This window comes from Panthera onca, chromosome C2 (assembly GCF_046562875.1).
Source record: "Panthera onca isolate mPanOnc1 chromosome C2, mPanOnc1 haplotype 2, whole genome shotgun sequence".
Classification (NCBI taxonomy): Eukaryota; Metazoa; Chordata; class Mammalia; order Carnivora; family Felidae; genus Panthera; species Panthera onca.
Genome location: NC_138347.1, coordinates 67,987,250 through 68,006,436, shown reverse-complemented (window position 1 = coordinate 68,006,436; position 19,187 = coordinate 67,987,250). Strand labels below are relative to the sequence as shown.

At 37.9% G+C, this 19,187-nt stretch overlaps 2 protein-coding genes across 8 annotated transcripts in view; both read left to right on the top strand.

The window, feature by feature from the left end:
- Positions 1-2,964, top strand: part of PARP9 (poly(ADP-ribose) polymerase family member 9) — a 35,984-nt gene extending 33,020 nt beyond the window's left edge. For all 6 annotated transcript variants that reach the window (XM_060639790.2, XM_060639791.2, XM_060639793.2 and 3 more), the window contains one exon: positions 1,088-2,964. In XM_060639790.2, coding sequence (XP_060495773.1) covers positions 1,088-1,467 — 380 coding nt within the window. In that variant the 3' untranslated portion in view covers positions 1,468-2,964. The remainder of the gene's footprint in view (positions 1-1,087) is intronic.
- Positions 2,965-15,838: 12,874 nt separating this feature from the next.
- The window catches only part of KPNA1 (karyopherin subunit alpha 1), a 68,831-nt gene continuing 65,482 nt past the window's right edge, over positions 15,839-19,187 (top strand). For both annotated transcript variants that reach the window (XM_060639803.2, XM_060639804.2), the window contains exon 1: positions 15,839-16,030. The gene's annotated coding sequence lies outside the window, so the exon portion shown is untranslated. The remainder of the gene's footprint in view (positions 16,031-19,187) is intronic.

Here is a 19,187-nt window from a genome sequence, read left to right as displayed (position 1 = left end):
GCGGGCTCCACACTGCTAGCACAGAGCCTGATGCAGGGCTCAAACTCCCGAAACCATGAAATCATGACCTGAGCCAAAACAGAGAGTCGGATGCTTAACTGACTGAGCCACCCAGGCGCCCTGAATTCTTTAGGTTTTTAGATTTTGGTTCAAAAAACCCTTTTCTCTCTCATAAAACCTAACTTTCAAGACCACAGTCTCTGCTTTGATTAAAATTAATTACATAGGATATAATTATACACACACACACACACACACACACACAAACTGACCTTATTCTAAGCTCTATCCTTTTTTCCCTGAGTAATAAGTAGGAAGAACTCAATGGGTGGAGGAATCAAGAGCAAGAAGAAACTCCCAGGAAATAAATCTCTGATTTTTATCTCAAAATATTTGCTCTCCACATAAAATTGTGTTTACATGTGGGGAGTTCCCTTTGTGAATTGTTGAGACCAGGGATCATGTCTTAGTCATTTTTTTAAGCCCTAGAGCTGCATTGTCCAAATGGTTGCCACTAGCCACATGTGGCTATGGTGCACTTAAAATGTGGTTAATCTGAATTGAGACATGCTCTAAGTGTAAATTAATTACACTTGATTTTATTTATTTTTAATTTTTTTAATGGTTTTTTTTATTTTTGAGTTGGGGGTGTGTAGGGGTAGAGAGAGAGGGAGACACAGAAAGAATATGAAGCAAGCTCCAGGCTCCAGGCTCTGAACTGTCAGCACAGAGCCTGATTTGGGGCTCGAACTCATGAACCATGAGATCAAGACCTGAGCCGAAGTCAGACGCTTAACCAACTGAGCCACCTAAGCACCCCAATATATACTGATTTTAAAGACCACTACCAAAGAAAAGAATATAAAATATCTCCTTAATAACTTTTATATTGATTACATGTTGAAATGATACCATACTGAATATAACAGATTAAATAAAAATAATTACATTAGTTTTACCTGTTTCTTTTTACCTTTTTATGTGGCTACTAGAAAATGTAATAGGACTAGAGAGAGTATACATGTTAGTACCCAAATAGGCAATATGATTCAACAGATCATAATGATCTTTTTTTTTCTTTTATCAGACCCAAAATATGGAGTTGGTATATACTTCACCAAGAATCTGAAAAACCTAGCATACCAAGTCAAGAATACATCTGCCACAGATGAACTGATCTATGTGTTTGAAGCTGAAGTACTCACAGGCTCCTTCTGTCAGGGTCATCATTTAAATATTTTCCCCCCACCGTTGAGTCCTGGAGACATAGATAGCCATGACAGCGTGGTTGACAATGTCTCCAACCCTGAAACCTTTGTTATTTTTAGTGGCACACAGGCTATGCCTCGATATTTGTGGACTTGCACCCAGGATCATGTACAACCACAGAATGACTCAGCAGGACCAATGATGCTATCTTCACAGCAGCCTTGGGAAAGATTCTCAAGTGGTAGCTCTGTTGATTAACCTCTGTTGATTAACCTCCACATCATTTTGACAACTGGCATGTCCTTACTTTGGAGGAACTATCCAAATAATGACCATCAGTAAGTCAGAGTGGCTTGAATATGTCAAATGGGTTGTCCATGTGGACTGATTGTGTTATTCAAGGGACCCACCACATCCTCACATCTTAGTTCTTTCATCTTTGTCTTCATCTCTTGGTATTGAGGTGGATAGATCCCAACTAAAACACTCTCAGGACCATTCCCTCTCCTTCAAGTTGTCCTTTCACCTCTTTTACTATAGGTAACAGCAAAAATGTTTTACGTGTAATGAAGGGATTTTTCTAGCATACAATCCAAGCCTTTTTAGTTTCTAAAATGGACAGTGTAATAGCAGGATGCTTTTGGATTTTCCAGATAATCTTATATAGTGTTTTAGATATCAAAATAAATCACCTTTGTCTGAGTAACTGGCTTTGAAAAGTTATATGTAAAATGACATTATTCGAAGTGGAAGGACATCAAAAGGCTGATATTCTACTGATATCATATTTGGATTCAGCCATATCAAGCAATGCCATTCAAGCATCATGAGGCCAAATGATTAATTCACCAAATATTTCTTGATCATCAGATGTGTTCCATTTTTCTGGATACTGGGGACATGATGCCAGACAAGGCAAATATCTTCAGGCAGCTGGCAGCCTGAATAATCAGAAATGCAGCTATATGATTGAGTATAATAAAAGAGGATTTACAGATTCTTTGGAAAAAATTAAGAGGGAGAGGAATAAATTAATCAGGGGTTGGGAGGAAGGCCTTCTAAAGAAAGTGAAACTCAAGATGAAACCTGAAGTATTTGTAAGAGGTAGGTGAAAGAGGGATGTAGCAAATCAGGAGCAGAGATGGAAGAATACTTTATGCAGAGAGAAAAGCTCTTATAAAGGCTGAATCCACTGTGACTTTGCCCAAATTTGACTTCAGAGTTCTGTAATGTAAAGGCCAGCTAATCTCACCATTTATCTCTTGCCTATTCTGAAATCTGTATTTCCCTATGCTTCCAAAATTTCCTCACCCTCATATCCTTACACAGAACACTTCTTCCTCCTCTTACTGTAACCAGCATTCTTCCTCTTTTTTTAAATCCCTTTCACCTATTTCACCAACCCCACCCACCTCCCCTCTGGTAACAATGTTTGTTCTCTATAGTTAACAGTATATTTCTTGGTTTCTTTTTTTTTTTCTTTGTTTTGTTTCTTAAATTCCACATATCCGCGAAATCATATGGTATTTGTCTTTCTCTCCCTGGCTTATTTCACTTAGCGTTATATCCTCTAGCTCCATTCATGTTGTTGTAAATGGCAAGATTTTATTATTTTGGGAGGGGATGAATAATATTCCATTGGGTATATCTATACCGTATCTTCTTTATTGATTCATCTATCAAGGGGCTGCTTTCATAATTTGGCTACTGTAAATAATGCTGCAATAAACATAGGGGTGCATATATCTTTTCAAATTAGTGTTTTTGTATTCTTTGGGAATAGTGGAATTACTGGATCATATGGTAATTCTATTTTTAATTTTTTGAGGAATCTCCATACTGTCTTCCACAGTGGCTGCACCAGTTTGCATTACCACCAACAGGGCATGAGGGTAACTTTTTCCCCCACATACTTGCCAACATTTGTTGTTGTTGTGTGTGTGTGTGTGTGTGTATGTGTGTTTTAATTTTTAAAGAAGTTTTAAAATTCCAGTTAATTGTTTCTTGTGTTTTTTTATTTTAGCTACTCTAACAGATGTGAGGTGATATCTCATTGTGGTTTTGATTTTCATTTCCCTGATGAGTGATGTTGAGCATCTTTTCATGTGTCTGTTGGCCATCTGAATGTCTTCTTTGGAGAAATGTCTGTTCATGTCTTTTTCCCAGTTTTCAATTTGATTATTTGTTTTTTGGGTGTTGGTTTATATATTTTGGATACTGAGTCTTTATCAGGTATGTCATTTGCAAATATCTTTCCTCACTTTGTAGGTTGCCTTTTAGTCTTGTTACCTTTGCTGTGCAGAAGCTTTTTATTTTGTTTTTCCCCTAAACCATGTCTCCATACTATCTACCTTCCCTAATGTGGCCTTTTCTCTCCCTCTAGTTGTGTAGTTTGCTCTGTCAGTATTCAGGTAGATTTTATGGGATTCAGAATGATTTGATAGTTATCTAATTGTGCTCTAGGGATGAGAGGAGTGTAGGGCCCCCCTACTATGCCCCACCATCTTAGCTCCTTAGAAGCTTTATTTTGATATAGCCCAATAGTTTATTTTTGCTTTTATTTCCCTTGCCTGAGGAGCCATATCTAGAAAATGTTGCTATGGCTAATGCCAGAGAAAGTACTGCCTGTGCTCTTCTAGGATTTTTATGGTCTCAGGCCTCATATTCACATCCGTGATCCATTTTGAGTTTATTTTTGTGTATGGTGTAAGAAAGTGGTTTGGTTTTATTCTTTTGCACGTAGCTATCCAGTTTTCCAACCACCATTTGTTGAAGAGACTTTTTCCCATTGTATATTCTTGCCTCCTTTGTTGAAGATTAATTGACCATATAGGTGTGGGTTTATTTCTGAACTCATTCTGTCCCATTGATCTATGTGTCTATTCTTGTCACTACCATACTGTTTTGATTACTACAGCTTTCGTAGTATATCTTGAAATCTGGGATTGTGATACCTCCAGTTTTGTATTTTTCAAAGATTGCTTTGACTATTCAGGATCTTTTGTCATTCCATATAAGTTTAGGATTATTTATTCTAGTTCTGTGAAAAATGCTATTGGTATTTTGGTAGGCATTGCATTAAATGTGTAGATTGCTTTGGATAGTATGGCTATTTTAACAATGTTTGCTCTTACACTCCATGAGCATGGAATATCTTTCCATTTGTGTTGTCTTTAATTTCTTTCACCAATGTTTTATAGTTTTCAAAGTATAGGTTTTTCACCACCTAGGTTGTTTATTCCTACGTATTTTATTCTTTTTGGTATAATTGTAAATGGTATTGTTTTCTTGATTTCTCTTTCTGCTACTTCATTATTAGTATATAGAAATGCAATGAATTTCTGTATATTGATTTTGTATCCTACAACCTTACTGAATTCATTTATTAGTTCTAATGGTTTTTTAGTGGAGTCTGTAGGGTTTTCTATACATAGTATCATGTCATCTGCAAATAGTGAATCTAATATTTCTTCCTTACCAATCTGGATGCCTTTTATTTCTTTTTCTTGTCTGATTGCTGTGACAGTATTCTTCCTCTTGAAAGAAGCATGCTTCCTATCTCATATGGTACTGTCTTTGGATATGGTCAAAAGAGGCCCTGCCCTGAACCTCTGGTTTGAGAGGGCCCCACTCTGGTCTGGTTCTATGTGTTCTCATCTCTACAAGAGAAGTAGTCTATAGGGTAAAGAGAATGTATCAATTATAAGCCTTCATACTTCACCTCTAAACCACCCACTAGGTTCCTGGAACCCCAAACTTTCTTGACTGAACAGCTCCAAGTCTATTTCCAGGGCCTAACTTGACCTCTTTCTTGGTTCTGTCCTCTTGAGGGTGGACTGTGCCACAGTCTGCATCAAGAATGGCCAAAGAGTGACTGTTTGGGTCATGGACAGGAGGGCTGAAGCATTCGTATGCCTGGGGGTAAGCTTGCGACATAAAGCTAAAATAGTGCTTAAATTATCTATAACCTTAAAGCTTATATTAAGAAAAAATGAAGGCATAAATTAATCAGCTAAGCATCCAACTTAAGAAAATCAGAATAAATTTGAAAGGATAAAAACAGAAAATAATGAAATAGATGCAAAAACATTACAACAGAGGGAATAAAGTAATAGCTATTTCTTTGTAAAGATTAAAATTCTTTTAAATGTTTATTTTTGAGAGAGAGAGAAAGACAGAGCCTGAGTGGGGGAGGGGTAGAGAGAGCAGGAGACACAGAATCCAAAGCAGGCTCCAGACTTTGAGCTGTCAGCACAGAGCCCGATGCAGGGCTTGAACTCACAAACCGTGAGATCATGACCTACGCTGAAATCAGATACTTAACAGACTGAGCCACCCAGGTGCCCCTGTAAAGATTTTAAAAATATGCAAATCTTTGGTAAGATTGATAAAGAAAAAACAAAAGGTACAAATAAAGAATTTGAGGAATAAAAAGAGGACGTAACTAAAATACATTAGAGATCTAAAGGTAATAAGATAATGCCAGAAACAATTTTGTGCTAATAAGTTGAAAATTTAGACAAAATATAGATTTTCTGTTGAAAATATAACCTATCAAAATTGATTGAAGAACTAGAAATCCTGAATTTTCTAAAATCTATTAAATAAATTGAATCAGCAATTGAAGTTTTACCTACCAAGTAAACAAATACAAGCTAAGATGATTTTACTGAGTTCTACCAAATCTTCAAAGAACAGATAATTCCAATTTTATATAAAATCTTCTAGAGAACTTTTTAGAGAAATAAGAGGGAACTTTCTCCAACAAATTTTTCAGGGCTAGTTTAACCTTGATACCAAAAATAGACAACCAGTATAGATATGAAAAATCCAGATACAAAGCACAAATCTGAAACTATTAACAAATATAGTTCAGTTCTGTATAAATAAATAAATCATGGTCAAGTTGGGTTTATTTCAGAAATTCAAGGATAATTTAACTTAAGAAAATCTGCTAGTGTAACTCACCATATAAATATATAAAAGAGTATGCTCATTTCAATGTATAGAAATAAGTCACTTAATAAGCAATTCATAAAAAACCTAGAGCATTATATTTCATAGTAAAACATTAGAACAATTCCCTGCAAAATCAGGAATGAGACAATGGATGCTTTCTATCACCACTTACCTTCTCCAATGAGTTAGAACTCCTGTCAAACACAGTAAACAACAAATTAAAAACATGACTAGTGGTGGAGAAATAAAAATGTCATTAATCAAAGGAAATATGGTTGTCTATAGGAAATCCAAGAAAGGAGCGCCTTGCTAGCTTAGTCAGTGGAGCATGTGGCTCTTGATCTCAGGGTTGTGAGTTTGAGCCCCAGGTTAGGTTTGGAGATAACTTAAAAATCTCTCTAGAAAAAAAAGAAAATCCAAGAAAATCTGGAGACAATTATTAAAATGAATAAAAGCATTCTGTAAGGTGCTAAATAGAAGTTATGCATAAATCAATTTCATTATTATGCATGAGAAACAATAAATGTAATGACTTTTTTTACCATTATAACAGCAACACCAAAAAAATAAAGTAACTAAAAATAAGTTTAACAAAAGAGTATAAAAACTTCATGAAAAACATCACAACATGTTTTGAAAGGCATTAAAGAAGACCTTATAAATAAATGGAGCTATATACTATATTGTCATCGAAAGGGAGACTTAATATAATAAAAATCTCTATACTCTAAAAATAAATCTTATCAATTCAATGAAATTTCAGTCAAAATCATAAAAGTTTTTTTCATAGAAATTGATGGAGTAATTGTAAAATTTATATTAAATAAAAAGACCCATGAAGAGCTGAGGCAATTAAAAGAATTGTTTTTAATGTTTATTTATTTTTGAGAACAGGAGGTTGAGTGTGGGTGAGGGGCAGAGAGGGAGACACAGAATCCAAAGCGGTCAGCACAGAGCCCGACATGGGGCTCAAACTCATGAACGGTGAGGTCATGACCTGAGGTGAAGTCAGATGCCCAAGTGACTGAGCCACCCACGCTCCCTGAGCTGAGGCAATTTTAAAGAAGAAAAACAAAGTGGAGGTGACTTGACCTACAGCATATCATGACTTACTATACAACTACAGTAATTAAGATGTGTTACTGGTGCAGGGACAAACAGACCAACTGAATAGAATGGAAAGCTGCAAAACAGACCTATACCAATATGGAAATTTGAGAATATATGTATCTTGAGTGAATATATATATATATATATATATACACACATATATATACATACACAATACATTTACAAATATATATCAAATACATTTATAAATAAATAATATATAAAATATATAAATATATGATATACATAAAATATATACAAATAAATTTATAAATATATGAGATAAATATATCTCTTAAGTTTATATATTATATATACTATAAAAATTATATATTCTGCAATATTTATGATATACTTTTTCACATTGCAGGTTTTATGGTGTCCATATTTTTATGGTACATTTATAAAATTTTCCAGCAGATATTTGCAATTAGAAGCTAAGTACCATTTAAAAGTCATAATTCAGGTGATAAAGAATACTGTTGATTTCTTATTCAATTTTCCATATGAAGTCAAATGGCTATTTGATGCTTGCATTTTTGCTCACTAGTTCTTATTTTCTGAGTGTCATGTGACTATATACATACTTTTCTCAGTATAGAGCTTTGAATATATGTATATATATGAATGACAGAGGTAAAGTTGTGGATCATTGGGAAAACAATAAACCAATCTTAATACATGGTCTTAGACAACTGGTTAAGGAAGTGGAATATTAAATTTGGATCTTGTGGGGATTCTTGTTGAAGTGACTTATTGGAGTGCTTTTGGGAATGTGGGAATCAAGGAGACAGCATAGGGCAGGGGAAAGCTAGCAAGAGTATAGTCTCAGCTGAAGACTAGCTTCAATATAATTCCAAGGGAAAGCTCTAGGGAAAAAATTGTACCATTAGAGTAAGCTGAACACTGTAGCAGCAGTTGGCTTTTTTCTTTTTTTAAGTTTATTTATTATGACAGAGAGAGAACAAGCAGGGAAGGGACAGAGAGAAGGAGAGAGAGAATCCCAAACAGGCTCTGGCTGTTAGCACAGAGCCCAACATGGGGCTCCATCTCACGAACCTCAAGTTTATGACCTGAGCCAAAAGCAAGAGTCAGACGCTTAACCAACTGAGCCACTCAGGTGCCCCAAAAGTTAGCTTTTTGAAGTAATGTCAGTTGTTGGCCTAGGTCTGTCCTTGAGGGTGGGAGCGGGAGCCTTCTAGCAAGCTGACTCCTATTAGGCTTGCACTTCTTCAAAGATGGCAGTTGAGAGTTACCTGCCAGCACTCACATCAGGTTGGGGAATGGGTATATTGGCCAGATGGAGTAGATTCATTTCATTTCCCCACCCGTACAGGTGGGGAAGAGTGACCAATTGTCCTGATTTGCTTGACTTTCCAGGTTTTGGCACTGAAATTCCCACATCCTGGGGAAACCCTCCCAGGACACACAAAACATCCTGGTCTTCGATGGGTGTGGAAGTTTGGGGGAAAATTACAAAACCCATCCATATGACAGCCCAGAAAATAGGAGCTGAAAGCAATCATGCTGCATGTCAAATAGATACAGCAGATTCTTTGACGTCTGTAATCACTATCAATGTTTTTTCCCCTGCCCATTAATATTAGTAACCATGATTTGCAGTTCACAATAATTATCATCCATTGTTGCATTGTTCTGAGGAATATGACTTAAATGTGAAGTTTAAGTGCATTATAATCATAAGCATTAACAGTACACCTTTGGCTTTGCCTGTGGATTAACCGCTGTGCCTTTTACAAGTTGATTTTTTTTAACATTGTGAATGTGGTGACCATATTTTATAAGAGCAGAGATAATGAAATGAGAATGATTATAACACCAACAACAACATGATCCAGACATCACTGCATAAGAAAGATAAACAACTATGTAATATTAATGACCAATGGAAGACAACATATAGCTGGATTAGGAAGGTAAATAACAAAAACAGCATACTGCACAACATGCAGAAAGACTTTTGGATTGGCTATGGTAGAGAAGAGGATTTGAAAGCACATACGGAGACTGAATCTTACAAGTCTGGGATAAGACAGACAAGTACTTCAAAATCAAAAGTTTTTTAGTTTCTCAAAGATACCACTGCTCAACTGAAAATAGCAGCTGCTGAATTAGCTTGGGCGTATCACATGAACCAATGTGCATTATTGTATTGTACTTTCTACTGCTCTATGGAACTAAAAAAGGTTACATTTCCTGATTTAAAACAAAAAACCAAAACTCTCCTCTAGCCCTTTAGCCAATTTAACCTGAAAAATGGAGTTTCAAATTGGCTTCTTAATGTTTATTAAGATTTTTAAATGAAACCATGAACATATAACAAAGGGTGTTATATCTTGTCCAAAGACAAAGTAGCCTTGGCTCATTTATCTGCTTTCAGTGAAAATGTTAATTTGGACAAATTCTATTCAGTCTCCACACTACTTACCAAAGAAAATGAAACAATCTCATTTGCCAAACACCTTATACATAACAATACTAAAAAAAGGTGTGGTTTACTCACGTGTGATATGGAGGTTTTCATAATAGAAGTGTTTGGTCATTTCAGTTTCCTCAAAATATGCAGAAGCATTTAATTAAATTTTTGGCTTTATAGAAATGGAAGGAGTTAGCTACCTTAAACATGTGCCTACAAGATGACTATCATTGAGGGTACCTTGCTGGCTCAATTGGTAGAGTATGAGTCTCAATCTCAAGGTCATGAATTCAAGCCCCACATTGGTCATAGAGGTTACTTAAAAGATAGATAAATAAATAAAACCACATTATTTAAAAAAAAGATGACTATTATTATTGTTAGCCATAGAAAAGATGTTAAAATCCTGGCCTGCCATAAAATCATATTTTCATAGTGTGGAACAAGAAGAATGTCCTGTTCCAATTTGGAAATATGTTGAGGATGAGAATGGAAAGGACTACAGTGAAACAGAAATAAACATGCTGGTTCTCTAAAAATGTGTGATAATCTTGAAGAGGCCATAAGGAATCTAGAAAAAGATGAACCAACTGCACCTGAGTTATTCAGTGTTATACTAGGTTGAGTCAAAAACTCCAACAGATAAAAAAAAAAAAAAAGATGAATTTTCTGGAAATAAAACTGTTTCAGAACTTTTTAAGAAGTCCCCTCCACCAAAGGCAACCAAGTTAAACAGAACTTTCTGAATTTCTTTACTAAAATTGTAAACTTACTTGGAAGCTAACTTCAGTTTTCACAAGTTTAAATTACTTCTGTGCTCTAAAGCCATTTTCCCTGGAGAAGAGAAGTTTAACTTATGACGACATACAGTGTGCTTCAGAGTGTTTTTTAAATGATGAGGATTTTAGATATGGAGAGCTCACATGGTTAATTTATACATGCAAACACCCTGATTGACAAACATCTGGCTTACCAAATCAAGTCCATAGATACAAAGCAGGTAGATACTTTGGAGAGCTGGAAATGAATCCCTATAAATTTAGAAATGTGCTGTGCTCGTAAATAAAATTCTAAGTATTCTGTGCTCACTTTTTGATAGAATATGTATTCACTTTAGCTATTATGTAAAAAAGAAAGAAAGACCTAAAGACTCCAGGCAATTCAGATAAGTAGTAATGGAAAAGGAAACAATGAATGAAAAAATTTCCACTGTATCATAGAACAAAGAAACATACCATTGTTATTTTTAAATTTAATATAGGTAGTATCTGTTTAATTAGTCCTACTGTATTTACATTCTCCTTAAAAAAAACCTCTTACATTTATGTTTCTTAAGAATATACAATAGTAGATCACATGATACTCTATTTGGAAAACCCAAAAGACTCCACCAAAAAAACTGCTAGAACTCATCCATGAATTCAGCAAAGTCGCAGGATATAAAATCAATGTACAGAAATAGGTTGCATGTCTATATACCAATATTGAAACAGCATAAAGAGAAATCAAGGAATCTATCCTATTTATAATTGCACCAAAAATCATAAAATACTTAGCAATAAACCTAACCAAAGAGGTAAAAAATCTATACACTGAAAGCTATAGAAAGCTTATGAAAGAAATTGAAGACACACAAAAAGGTGGAAAAACATTCCATGCTCATGGATGGGAAGAACAACTATTGTTAAAATGTCGATCCTACCCAAAGCAATCTATACATTTAATGCAATCTCTATCAAAATAACACCAGCATTCTTCACAGAGCTAGAACAAACAATCCTAAAATCTGTATGGAACCAGAAAAGATCCCGAATAGTCAAAGCAATCCTGAAAACAAAAACCAAAGCTGGAGGCACCACAATTCCAGACTTCACGCTGTATTACAAAGCTGTAATCATCAAGACAGTATGGTACTGGCAGAAAAATAGACACACAGATCAATGGAATAGAATAGAGATCCCAGAAATTGACTCACAAGCATATGGCCAACTAATCTTTGACAAAGCAGGAAAGAATATCCAATGGAAAAAAGATAGTCTCTTCAGCAAATGGTGTTGGAAAAATTGGACAGCAACATGCAGAAGAATGGACCACTTTCTTACACCATACACAAAAATAAACTCTAAATGGATGAAACACCTGAATGTAAGACAAGAAGCCATCAAAATCCTAGAGGAAAAAACAGGCAACAACCTCTTTGACCTTGGCCACTTCTTACTTGACATGTCTCTGGAGACAAGAGAAACAAAAGGAAAAATGAACTATTGGGACCTCATCAAGATAAAAAGTTTCTGCACAGCGAAGGAAACAATCAGCAAAACTAAAAGGCAACTGACAGAATGGGAGAAGATATTTGCAAATGAAATATCAGGTAAAGGGTTAGTATTCAAAATCTATAAAGAACTTATCAAACTCAACACCCAAAAAACAAATAATCCAGTGAAGAAATGGGCAAAAGACATGGACAGACACTTCCAAAGAAGACATCCAGATGGCTAACAGACACATGAAAAAATGCTCAACATCACCCATCATCAGGGAAATACAAATCAAAACCACAATGAGATACTACCGCATACCTGTCAGAATGGCTAAAATTAACAACTCAGGCAACAACTGATGTTGGTGAGGATGTGGAGAAGGAGGAAACCTTTTGCACTGCTGGTGGGAATGCAAACTGGAGCAGCCACTCTGGAAAACAGTATAGAGGTTCCTCAAAAGATTAGAAATAGAACTACCCTATGACCCAGCAATTGTACTACTAGGTATTTATCCAAAGGATATAGGGGTGCTGTTTTCAAGGGGCACATGTACCCCAATGTTTATAGCAGTGCTATCGACAATAGCCAAATTGTGGAATGAGCCCAAATTACTCGGCGATAAAAAAGAATGAAGTCTTGCCATTTGCAACAATGTGGATGAAACTAGAGTGTGTTATTCTAAGCGAAATAAGTCAGAGAAAGATAAATATCATATGACTTCATTCATGTGGAATTTAAGATACAAAACAGATGAACATAAAGGAAGGGAAGCAAAAATAATATGAAAACAGGGAGGGACACAAACCATAAGAGACTCTTAAATACAGAGAACAAACTGAGAGTTGCCAGAGGGGTTTTGGTGGAGGAATGGGCTAAATGGGCAAGGGGCATTAAGGAGGACACTTGTTGGGATGAGCACTGGGTGATAAGTAAGTGATGAATCACTAAATTCTATATCTGAAAAAAAAACAACAAGTTCTTTTAAAAAAAGAGAATATACAATAATATAGCTGACAAAATTTAAATATGCAAGAAGTAGTTAAAAGAGTTAAAATAATTTCTTGCACCCAAGGACAGAAAAGAACATAAAAATATTATGTTAAAAAATATTGTTATATTTTTCTTACACATTTTATTTACTTAACTATCATTAGTCCTCCTATTATGAATTACCACTTTTGACTAGTCTTGTTGCTATTTTAAGTAATAGCATTTATGCAACAGAAAAGAAATATAACAGAATATATAATTTCAAGTAAATACCTATTTTTCATGTTTTTATGTTAAAGTGATAACATATGAGTATAATTATATTATTATTTATTTTCACACCTATAAGATTGAGAAAAAAAAAAGCCAGACATTTTCAAATGGTAGCAAGGATATTTAGAAGAGAAACTTATATACTGCTTGTGAGTATAAATTGGTACAACCACTTTGTGAAATCATCCAGCAATATTTAGTGTATTAGTTTTCTATTTCTGTGTAACTAATTACCAGTAAAGCATTTTCACAGTTCCTGTGGCCCAGGAATCTAGGCTTAGCTGGTTTGCTGGCTCAGGGTCTCACAAAGCTGTAATCAAGGTATAAGTCAGGGTGTCTTCTCATCTGGAGGCTTGACTGGGGAAGAGTCACTTCTAAGCTCTCTAAGGTTGTTGGTAGAATTTATTTCTTCATGGTTGTAGGGCTGAGGGCCCTGGCTGCTTTTGGGCTGTCAGCTGGAGGCACTTAGGTCCTAGAAGCCATTAGTAGATCCTTGCCACATGGCCCTCTCCTTAGGCAGTTCACAGCATGACAGCTCACTTCTTCAAGCCCCACAGGAACATGTCAAGCCCCAGTTTGCTAAGATAGAGACTTATATAATGAAATGTAATCATGGGACTAACATCCAATTATCTTTGCCATATTCTATTGGATATTAAAATTAAGTCACATGTCCCACCCACACTTGATGGGTAGAGATTAATACGGCAACACCAGGGGGCAAAGATCAGGGGGCCATCTTAGACTTCTTCCTACCACAGTTAGTGAGGTTAAAGATGCAATATCCTAGGATCTAGCAGTTTCCCTACACACATGAAGATGTGTGCAAAAATTTTCATAGCAGCATTGTTTGTAAAAAAGAAAAACCCTATTGTTATACAATTTAAAAATGTCTCAAACTACAAAAAGATGAAGTCAGAGAGATATTCACTAATAAAACACATTGCGTGGTATGATAACATTTTTGTAAAAGTAACTATATATATACATATATATATGTATATATATATACATATATATATGTATATATATATATATGAATTTTGCTTCAGAAATGGCCTACTGTTGTCTAACAAATTCTCCCACCACTGAGAATCACTGGACAAAACACAAAAACATTAAGGCATGGAGGAGATACCATGGCAGTGAGAATTTATGGGTCCAAGATCTGTAAGAAAAGGGAAGCCACAAGAGGTGAGCCTGACATTTGCCATCACTTTTCCACCTGAGGTGATTGCTAATTCTGAAAGCAGTGGCTGAAAAACTGAGTGGAGCTTTTAGCTATCTCATGGGGCTGAGGAAGCTGGGCCAAGGACAAAAGGCCCTCATCAGGAGTAAGGGTGAACTGGAAAGAAACTAGTTTTCACAAGGACTAAGTCCAGCTCTGAATAGTCTCAGTTCCTGATTGGAATGAATTGATCTCTCCTCAGTTTAACGATGGTGGGGTATACTTGCCCCCAAGTGTCTCCCTTACAACAACCTCCCTTTCCCCAATCCCCCTGCTCAAACTCAACTCACTCTAGAAGATACAGCATTCACCAGTGGAGAATACTGATGTGGCAGGGAGAGATCCAGGACAAATGAACATTGCATAGCCTAGGATTCATGTAATGTAGTCCTCCCTTCCATACTTATAAATGAATTGAGCTACCAGACCTCTTTCACACTGCTTCTCTGCCAGTGTTTTAAATTGATCTGATAAACCATGTCACATGTGAGACTTTCTATTCTGTGACCTCTGCTTGGCTGGCTGGCTTCAGTCCTTTTTCTTTTGAAGGTACTGCTCAAAAAGAATTCCGTCAAATTTAACAGTAACAATTATTTGCCCAAATTTTCATTTGCGAGCCCTTGAGAGTGAAGCAACTATTTATGCTTCATTCAATTTCTTAATTGTTTTTGATACTTCTCATACATTATCAGGCATAGGGGAAGGGGGGGGGAGGGAATACCCAGAAGTTTCCTCACACGTGCTGCCTGTGAATGCCTTAGACATGAGGCACTGACTTAAATTTTTTTTTTTAATGTTTATTTATTTATTTATGAGAGAGAGCGAGCGAGCAGGGAAGGGGCAGAGAATGAGAAAGACACAATCTGAAGCAGGCTCCAGGTTCTGAGCTGTCAGACTCACCAACTGAACCGTCAGATCATGACCTGAGCCGAAGTTGGACGCTTATCGGACTGAGCCACCCAGACACCCCACGAGGCACTGACTTTTAACACTTGTAATACGCCCTCAGCCTTCATTCATTCCAAGGTTCGTTCAATAAACGTGTGCTAGGTACCAACCATGTTAGAGGCTGGTTATGGAAAGGTGAGGCAAGGATCCATCCGCCCTGGAAGAGCTACGAAGACAGGTTTGTAGACATACTTTTGCAATTCAAGCTAAGTACAGTCCTATGGTCCCTACACCACGATTCTCCAACCTTTACCTTTGACTACTACCCTCCTCCTCAGCGAAACCTCCCAAATCCTCGACTCTTCATTGGTTCCCGCTAACCTCTAGGGCTTGCAGAGAAAGACGGCTGGAAGACTACGTCTCCCGGCAGCCTCTGCATTAGGGCAGCAGAGCGGAGTGCGCAGGCGCATGGGTCGGCCCCCGCGCGCAGGCGCACTGCGAACGCCCGCTGAGCAGGGTCTTGCTGCTGGGTGCGCGGCGGCGGAGAGCGAGGGCCTGGTGAGCACCGGCGCTGGCCGGCTGTTGGAGCTTGTGCGCGGGAGAGGAACGGCGGGCAGGCAAGCGAGCAAGCGGCTCACCCCAGCATCGGCACCGGGATCGGTTGCCTTGAGTCTGGTGAGTGCGGGGCCCCGCGGCCTCGGCCCCTCCCCCTCCCGCCGGCGGATCCGGTAGTCCTCGGCGGGACCCGGGAGAGGCCCCGGGGCGAGGGCGGGCGCCGGACGGGCTCGAGCTTGGGTTCCTGGGCCCGGGCGCTCGCGGCGCGTCCATGCGTCACGGCCCGGCGGTCCTAACGGCCGCGCGGCCGGCGGAGGGGAGGGTGGGGGTGGGGATCGCTGGTGTGATCGCCATCGGGAACGCCGGTCGAGGCGAGGCAGGGCGGGGCGGCGGCGGGGCTGGAAGCGGCGCCGGGGACTGCGGGGCGCCGAGGCAGCGGGGCTGAGAGGAGGCGAGCGCCGAGCCTGCGCCGCGGCCCCGTGCGAGCGGGGGGCGGGGGTGGGCAGCTCCGGGTGCTGGAATTTGAGGCAGGAGGGAGCAGGGGGCGCGGGTAGAAATCCCGTCTCGGGAATTCACAAGTTACAGCCCGTGCTGGAGCCGGTGGTTGGGGGGGGGGGGGGGCGGGGGTGGAGACGGACGACTGCAGTTTACAGATGTCATAACAACATGGGCCTGAAGCGGCTGACCGGGGTGTGGTAATTATAGGAATGACAGAACTTCGTCTGCACACAGCGTGTGTAACTGGTGATGCGAGGGAAACAGCGAAGTATTCGATGAAGCGCAAAATGGGAGGAGAAAAACTGAAGGATGACTGGAGTCAAGGAAGTCTTGAAGGAATGTTTTAGGTTTGAATGAAAGTATTTAATGTTTCACTTTTAAGGGAAAGATTTCAAAATCATTGATTTTTAAGGTTTAAATGCCAAGTAAACAAATTTGAAGTGCTTTTTTTCTAAAACATGCTAAAATCAATATTACTTTTTCATCCTTTTTTCCTTTAAGAAACGGTTCCTTCAAAACCCCTGTTTCTCAGCAGTAGATGAGTAAGTGATTTTACCCTCTTGTTGCTTCCAGGCTCATTCTTGACATTAACTTGTTCTTGTATTTGTAATATTTTGGAACGGATCCAGAAGTTATTTCCCCTTAAAGATTGTTAAGATGCAGTTTTAACTTTTTGAAGGCAAATGATAGTGAAGTATATTGCATTTTCACTGAAATCATTTATTCTTGGGGGGGCCACTCTGTATACTTGATTATAAGATGGAGGATGTGCGAGAAGGAATGAACATTTGAACTCCTTTCCAGGTATTTTGCCGAGTACTTTAGGTATGGTAAAACATTTAATGCTTACAGTAACTCTGAAGTAGATGTTAATTTTTTCCATTCTACGATAGAAGCTTTGAAAGTCAGAGAAGTTAAGTAACTTACTTAAGGTCATCTAGCTCTTTTTGGAAACAGCCTGAAAACCCAAGATCACTGCCATTTTAAGAATTATTTCTCCCCTCCTTACATACCTCTTGGTTGTATATGTGTGTGTTTTTCAAAAATTATTACTTAATGCATTCATTCAGTATATACTTAATGAGTGATTGTATGCCTTCAGACTAGGGATACAGACACCGCCAAAACGCTGTTACTACCCCCATGGAATTGATAGTGTGGAGGGGAAGACTGACATAGAGTGAATACAAATATTAACTGCTTGGCATTTTATCAGTCATTATAACTGAGCAGAAATTGTAACGTACTCTAGTAAATAGCAAGTTTAAATGGAATTAGACATGAGCCTTGAGGACAAGGTTTACAGTCTAGTAGAGAAACAAAACATATAAAAACCTAAAACCAAATGACAGAAGTAAACACCTCACCTGAAGTCAGTATACTTGCATTTTGTTACTTTAGGCCCTCTTCAGAGAACTATGATTTAATGTTACGGACATTGACTTTTATCTACGATTGGTACGTAAGAAAAGACAACATGAAAAAAATCTTCATTGCTTATTTATTTTTTGGGCCTTATGAGGTAGATACCTTAGAGACAAATTCTTTTTAAGAGCCCAGTGGTAGGCTTTTTTTTTTTTTTTTTTTTTAACAAATGACTGTTTTTATTAGATCATTTGTGTTTTGTAAGCCATCCTGTTCATCCTGTTGCTCTTCACACTTTGGCTATTGGGAGTGGGGTGGGAGTTCAGAGCTGTGTCCAACTTTTGTAATTTTCCTTAGCCTCAGCCATGTTATAAACTATATCAGATAGTTTGGAATTTCTCTCAGTTGTTTCCTGGACTATTTCTTTGTTGCTCTCAATTCAGTTTCTACCTTTTCCCTTTCATTTGAGATTAGGGATTATAGCTTACTCTTCTTATCACCAGTGTTTTAACACAATGTTTGCTAAATTAGCAATTGTCTTGATTTATGATGTTTGTGTTTTGAAGTCTGTCAGATTGTTTTTAGAAATATGTATGAATACTTTGCATAAAATCAATTAAGATTTTGGGCCATGCAAATAAAGGTGACTGACCTAGTGATGAAGGTAATTCCCTATTACTCAAAGTCTTTGTTTTAAGATCGCTGTACTCTGCAGGTATTATGAATTCAGCCATAATAATGGAAGAAAACATTGGAAATGGTAAACAATTCAATTAGCTGATTGGGGCTGATTTCACTCCGTTCTTGCTGCAGTAAGCAGGAGGTGGCCCCAGGCCAACGGGGGGCCAGATAGGGCCTGCATTAGAAAATTTTGAGGCCCTGCAGTGAAAGAGCAGGGATGAAGACTGATGGAACGTGCAGTTCTGGTTTTTTTTTTTTTTTTGTTTTTTGTTTTAAAGATGTTACAACCCCACCAAATACAGATCTAAGTGATAAAATGTTTCTGACCTCGTATAGTAGATTAATTGGGGCAGTTCTTGAAAGCAGGCAATAATCCAGAATGTGGATAATGGGGATAATCTTCTTCACATAACAAGAATAATGCTGCCCTTCATATACAAAGATAAGTCTGCTTACTCATCGTGATTGATTTTCCAGCATGAGGAGGGATATTTGCTGAGTTGTCCATGAGTCTCTGTATTCTGACCAACAAGGCAGCTTGGGGTCAGAATGGGGGCTTGTAGCTAGGAAACAAAGACAAACAGGAGGGACTAACATCTATTGATGGATCAAGTACTACATTAATTGTTTTCACTTAATTATCCTTGCAAAACCACTTTGAAGAGGTGGTAACATGTATAGGGTGGTTAGGTAACTTGTCCTACTTCATGGAGTACATGATGGAGCTGGAATT